Here is a 5,955-nt window from a genome sequence, read left to right as displayed (position 1 = left end):
TTTTATTATACTAATAATGTATTTTTTAAAATTTGATTAGAATTAATTATCCTACCAAAATAAACCAAGAATAAATTTTGAGTAAATTGCTTTTGTATTTTCTATTATTTTTAAACATAATTTAATCTAATTACAGTTACTCCATTTTGCAAATTCTTTGATTCTAATTAAATTTAGTGATATATATTGACGCTATTTAAGTTTCTATGGTCTTGTTCCAAGTGTGAAGCTATAAGTAATTTAAAAAACATTAGGGGAGAGTCATTTCAAAAAACCTGAAGGAAAGTTGATGCAATTTACACTTTTTTTTTTCCTAGGATTTGAATAATAGCTGTTCTGTGTGATGCACTGGTTGTGACTAGTATATATATAAGACAAAACTTATGTACAGTACTCTAGATGTTGTTTTTTAAGTTCGTCTCTTAAAATTCTGCCATATGGCTACTTAACTTAAAAAATACATTTCCATCTATGAGAAAAAAACCACATAACAAGATCTTAAGAGAGGAACCTAAGAAAACAACACCTAAGTACTGTTCCTAAGTCTTGCTCGTGTATATATACATATAACCTCTCAAATCTCAAGAAAATGTTGTAAGATTCTGTGTCTACTTTAATTGAAGATAACTAATTTCTTTGAACTAACTGCTTATTGTAACTTTATTCCTTGCGAAGCACATAGGCCTCATGGACACAAATTCGTGGGATGACAAACAATAAAACCCAAGTTTTGGTGCTTACCCAATCATCAGTCAATATTCAATAGCCAGGAAAGCAAAGGGTACATTTTGATTGAAGAAATACAGCCCAACATAGAGAAATCTCTATTAAAGTCAGAATTTGGGTGTAGTTTTACTCTTTTTTTGGTACCAGATTATACCATCAAAGCAACATTGCCTAGTTGCCATTGAGGTCAAGCAGGCTGTATATCCAAAGGATCTGAGCCCATAATTAGGGGCGCTAGCCTTTGACAAATTTCTAAATTCAGTAAACCAGAAACTAAAACCAATTCAGTGATTCAGCAATGCAGACACAAAAAATTCTATCCAACAATGATTCAGCATCACTAAGTACCCCCCTAGAGTGTAGTACGAATAATCCTGGTTACTAATATTATACAACAGGAATTTTTAAAAGTAATAGACAAGCAGGTAACACAAGCAAAGAAAACATCATCTAGCCACTTCGCTAAGCCGCTGCAGGATCATTGATCACACCCAAGAAATCATCTTTTATGGTACCAATGCAGAACTGTAAAAAAGGGAAATATATTAGATAAGAAACACATAAAAAGCTAAATTTCAGATTTATAATATGATCAAAAAGTCACCAAAGATTTCAAATCTTGTTCTCTTAAAAAATAATTAGCTTTAACCACTTCAAAGTCCAATGAGAAATACTCAATAATCAATGGCATTCAAATTCAGACCTAATTTAACTGAAACAAGCCTGGCTTCAATGCCAAAAGAAAACAGGTGAGTCTAAATGAAAATGACAAGAGCCTCGCTTTTATAGGCAATATGTGATCCTTAGGTCCAACCTACCACAAGCTTTTTTACCACAGGAACCAATGCCCAAAGGCATGACAAGATCCTCCTTCCTCCAAAAATAAAATTATAAGAGTTCCCTCATGATGAGAATCCATAGTAAAAACATTACTATGGCAGGTAAGTAAAGTCAAGGAAATACTTTAATTCTTGCAAACATAAATTTTCGTGAAAAGCTGTTTTGAAAAACAAGTAAACTTATGCTTCATGGCACATGCTTTAAAATTTTTTTTGCATCAACACCGATGCAGACCAGACAACCATATGAGATTAAACCTGTCTTCACACCAGTGGCAGAGCCAGAATTTGACTCTAGAGAGGGCAAAATTTATAATACATACACATGCATATATTATACATATGTTCACGTGGGCATAAATACACACAAAATAACACATTGAATTTCAAAATATTTGCCAAAAGTTTTGTAACTTAGTGGCACTGCCTGTTCTCATTTATAAGGATAACTAGGGTTCAAAATTCAAATCCCCCTCCCCCAATTGTTGTAACTATCAAATTATGAAAAAAAACGAAAAAAAAAATTCAAAGATCATTAATATACAGAAATAAAAAGGAACTAATTTAATAAACATATAAAATAGTAAATTACATATAATTGTTTATACAAAAATTTTCATAAAGAAAAACAAATTTTATCGTTTCTCAAAGCTAACTGTACTATTCTTTATTCTGTATTTTATTTTATTTTTATATCAAAATTACTGATAATTTTTTTTCTTATTTTTTATAATTTGATAGTTGGGAAAGGGTGGATTTGAACCCTAGATGTTTTCATTGGAAACACAAGGAGATGCCACCAGTTGAGCTATTGCTACCTTACTTTCCTTTACCCTTTTCCTTGCTTTCCCTTCATATATTTTGAACCCTAGAAGACATTGATAAAATAGGAAAGGTTTTTATTTTTACTTTTCTATTCTCTTAATTAATTTTGACACATTTATTAAAAAAAATTGACACATTAAATAATTATGCTGAAAAATATATTAACAATAATACATATAAGGAATCCATCAAGGAAGAAGAAAACTTAAAAACAAACAAACAAAAGACAAAAAACACAAATTACACCCTTTAAGTTTGGTCAATTGTCATTTACATCATTTAAGTTCCGTTTTTGTTGGTTTAGTCATTGAAGTTCACATTTGTTGTCACCGTTAATCATTTCATCATAAAAACTTTGTTGACTATTAAAAAAAATACTGTTTTAATAATTTAAAAAAATAAAAAAATCAATCTAAGCTACTAATAGCCTAAATATTCAATGACAGTGAACCTTCAAATTCAAAAAATCAAAAACCAACAAATCAAAACCACCCTTGGGCCTAAATAGAAAGATACATATTGAACAACAGCCTATATAACCTCAGCAGTTTACTCCGCATGGCCCAAATTGGGATGCATACAGATGGGGGTTCTAAAGAAGGTGGGCCTAGATGATTTTCCAGAGTTCCACTCTAGAGTTGGTTTCTTAAATCAACTCGTATTAAACTGTTTAGACCATGCTTTTGTTCTATTTGAATTGCAGGTTAAAGTGAACCCAAGGTCACTTATGGACAGTCAAAAACGAGAATTTATAATAGGAACCATCATCACCCTATACTACATCTCATTCATGACAACCTATGGGGCTGCTTGCAATTTCACAAACCAATCAAAATCCCTTCATTTAGGCCAGCTTAGGATGAGAAATAGCTGGGTGACGGACAAGGGAAAGGATGTGCTCATATAAGTATCAACAGAGAAAGATATAAAATAGATACAGGAATTCATAAGATGTACTCTTAATTGGGAACTTAACTCACTGAACTGCATGAGGAACGGCTAAAGGTAAAAAAACAAACGAAAAAAAAATTCTTCAGAATGCCTAGACCTTCTTTAAAAGAATGGAACAGTAGTCCTAATTATACTTGAGTTTTCAATCCTAACCACAATAAATAAAAGGTAAGCATAAAATGTTCGTTGTCGTGGCCTATATTACACAACTTAAGTGGATCCAACCCCAACCCTGAAACAAAGGGAAAAGCTTCTGTAGCAAATTGATAACCCACCATCCTGATTGGCTCCACCCTTTTCCCCTACTTGATTGTTTAACCAAATTTCTACCCATGCTACTATATGCCTTCTATTTTAAGATTGTGTTTTTTGAAAATAAATTTGTGGTCATAATTTAACTGAGCTGAATTTCACTTCAATTCAATTACAAGATAACATCATGCTAAGCTTTCAAATAGTCGTAACAAAATGGAATAACAACATACAATTTCTGTAGCATCAACTCGAGTTCCAATTATCTTCAGCCGGACTTCACTATCCTTTTGTATCTTAACCTGAAGGAGACCAAGATATCAATTTTAAGCATACAATTTTAAACTAGAAAATTTTCAAATTTCTTCTGAAAAAAAAAAAAGTCGTTGAACTAAGACTTACTGATCCGTCTGAAGTTGTATAATTTGGCATATCTCCAGATTGGAATTCCATATCATCCGGTATCAACTAAAACAAAAGGTAATAATTTATATACGTGCAACAACCAAAGCAGATATAATTAAACTTTCAAAAATGATGGAAACCGGAACTCTAATGAGCTTTAGGAACCAACAAACAAGAATTCACACAAGAAGAGAGACTGTAAACATCTTGAAAATTCACACATATACAATACAAAGGAAAATGCCAGAGCTACTACTAAAGCTTACAAACTATTGGTGCCACTTCAACATAATAATAAATGAAAGTTTAAATTTGGTTTATGTAGTAAATTTGTAGTATCTATAGCATCACTCTAATACAAATTCGACATCAAGTCCTATGGTTTAGAGGGTGATTGTCAGAATACACGCCCTAGTCACACATAAATGGAGAGCAAAACTTACATGGTTTGAAACAAAAATTTGAACAGGCCCAGCTTCAGCAAAAAATCCCATCTGTAAGATTTCAAAATAGTTCAAAATATATGCTAAACTTATCAATTTTTTTTAAAAAAAATATTGGAATTCTAATATAGATACCTTGTTGACCATAGTAACAACAGCCTCCAAAATCTCGCCTTTAAAGGGTCTGAAAACAACACATTGGTACTTCACTGGAAAGGACACAAACCCAGTTCCATCACGAATCAACCCTTTCCCAATATTCTCTATTCCAGTTATTGCCACTACAAACCCATGTCGACCACTGCATAAATATAATGATAATTTTTAAAAAGTAACAAAATTTTAGACCGTGGAACCAAAACAGAGAGAACCCAAAAACTAAAATAAAGAAATTGGGATTTAAGAATGAAAAAAGAGAGAACCTGCAAGTGCCCTCGACATCTTTCATGAGCTTGGCGACAATGTTGTCACGGAGGTTGCGGCCGAAGTGGCGAGGGTGGAGCTGCATGTTCCGCTCCAATACTATGTGGAAGAACATCTTTTTTCTCTTTCTCTTTGTAAAGTTCAAAACTTTTTCCCAAAAATCGAGGGCTTTCTTGGTTACTAAATTCAAGGGTTTTTTTTTTATTTATTTGTTTCTGGGTTATGTTGCTTTTACGACTGTAATTCTCGATTAGGGTCATTTACTTAAATCTCCTTCAAGTGGGTAGGTTTTCAACTCCAATCCCTTGGAGTTTTGTTTTGTTGACCGAAGCTTAGTTCTGTATCGCTTTCTTTTGCTTAATAAAAATCCTTTGCTTCATCCATAAATAGAGGAAAAGGGTGGAAGAGGAGAAGGGAATGGGGCTTTGTAATTCACTGGGTGGACAGTATCCATGTCTTGTCTTTCTGTCTTGATGGCCCAAGATGTTAACTAGGCCCAATTCTTGTTCTCTTTTGTTGGTCCAGTCTTAAATAGAACTAAATTTATTAAGGGAGGGGAACCAAAAAAAAAAAAAAAAAAAGAATGAAAGTAAATTAGACTTGTAAACAAATGTCTTGCTATCTTCTCAAAAAAAAAAAAGTCATACTATAATTAATAATGTTATTTTATAGATATAAGATTAAGGGGGGGGGGGGGGATGAGTTTCAAACGACAAACATCATGCATTACAAAGAATATCACTATAATTGGACTATCACTAAAAATCGTCAAATACATAATACCATAAGTTGATAAAAATCCATAAATGCAAAGTTTCCAACTCTAATAATTTGAATGTCCATTGCGTGCAAGCTAGAGGATTGAGCATATGTCCTTCCTTTTTGTTGTCTTTTTAGGCGTTAAATTCTAATGGGTGTGTTTTTGGATCAAACTTCATAATGGACAGTTAATCTACTACATTCATTAGCAAGAAAGTTAATGATGGTTATCTGTCAATTCTTATTCTTGTCATATTAATTTAATCAAGGGATGAAGGGGTGAGAGTGAATTGAATTTTAAACAATAATATTTATCGTAGCATTAATGAGTG

The 5,955-nt window shown here is 32.5% G+C and overlaps 1 protein-coding gene across 1 annotated transcript; it reads right to left on the bottom strand.

Moving 5' to 3' along the window:
• Positions 1 to 1,000: 1,000 nt before the first annotated feature.
• Positions 1,001 to 5,242, bottom strand: LOC142614298 (DNA-directed RNA polymerase II subunit RPB7). The gene is made up of 6 exons (XM_075786887.1): positions 4,864 to 5,242; positions 4,577 to 4,742; positions 4,442 to 4,492; positions 3,996 to 4,061; positions 3,827 to 3,895; positions 1,001 to 1,251 (listed from the first exon to the last, which is right to left on the bottom strand). The coding sequence occupies exons 1-6, from the start codon at positions 4,977 to 4,979 to the stop codon at positions 1,189 to 1,191; spliced, it is 531 nt and encodes a 176-aa protein (XP_075643002.1). The 5' UTR covers positions 4,980 to 5,242; the 3' UTR covers positions 1,001 to 1,188.
• Between the last annotated feature and the right edge of the window lie 713 nt (positions 5,243 to 5,955).

This window comes from Castanea sativa, chromosome 10 (assembly GCF_040712315.1).
Source record: "Castanea sativa cultivar Marrone di Chiusa Pesio chromosome 10, ASM4071231v1".
Taxonomy (NCBI): domain Eukaryota; kingdom Viridiplantae; phylum Streptophyta; class Magnoliopsida; order Fagales; family Fagaceae; genus Castanea; species Castanea sativa.
The sequence above is the reverse complement of the archived record's forward strand: the minus strand, read 5'-3'. Positions and strand labels throughout refer to the sequence as shown.

Excerpts from the sequence above, each read along its gene's own strand:
- LOC142614298 (XM_075786887.1), bottom strand. The coding sequence starts at position 4,979 with ATGTTCTTCCACATAGTATTGGAGCGGAACATGCAGCTCCACCCTCGC. Across the intron at positions 4,493-4,576 it reads TTGTTACTATGGTCAACAAG|ATGGGATTTTTTGCTGAAGC; the intron begins GTATCTATATTA and ends GAAATCTTACAG. Across the intron at positions 3,896-3,995 it reads ATACAACTTCAGACGGATCA|GTTAAGATACAAAAGGATAG; the intron begins GTAAGTCTTAGT and ends GGTCTCCTTCAG.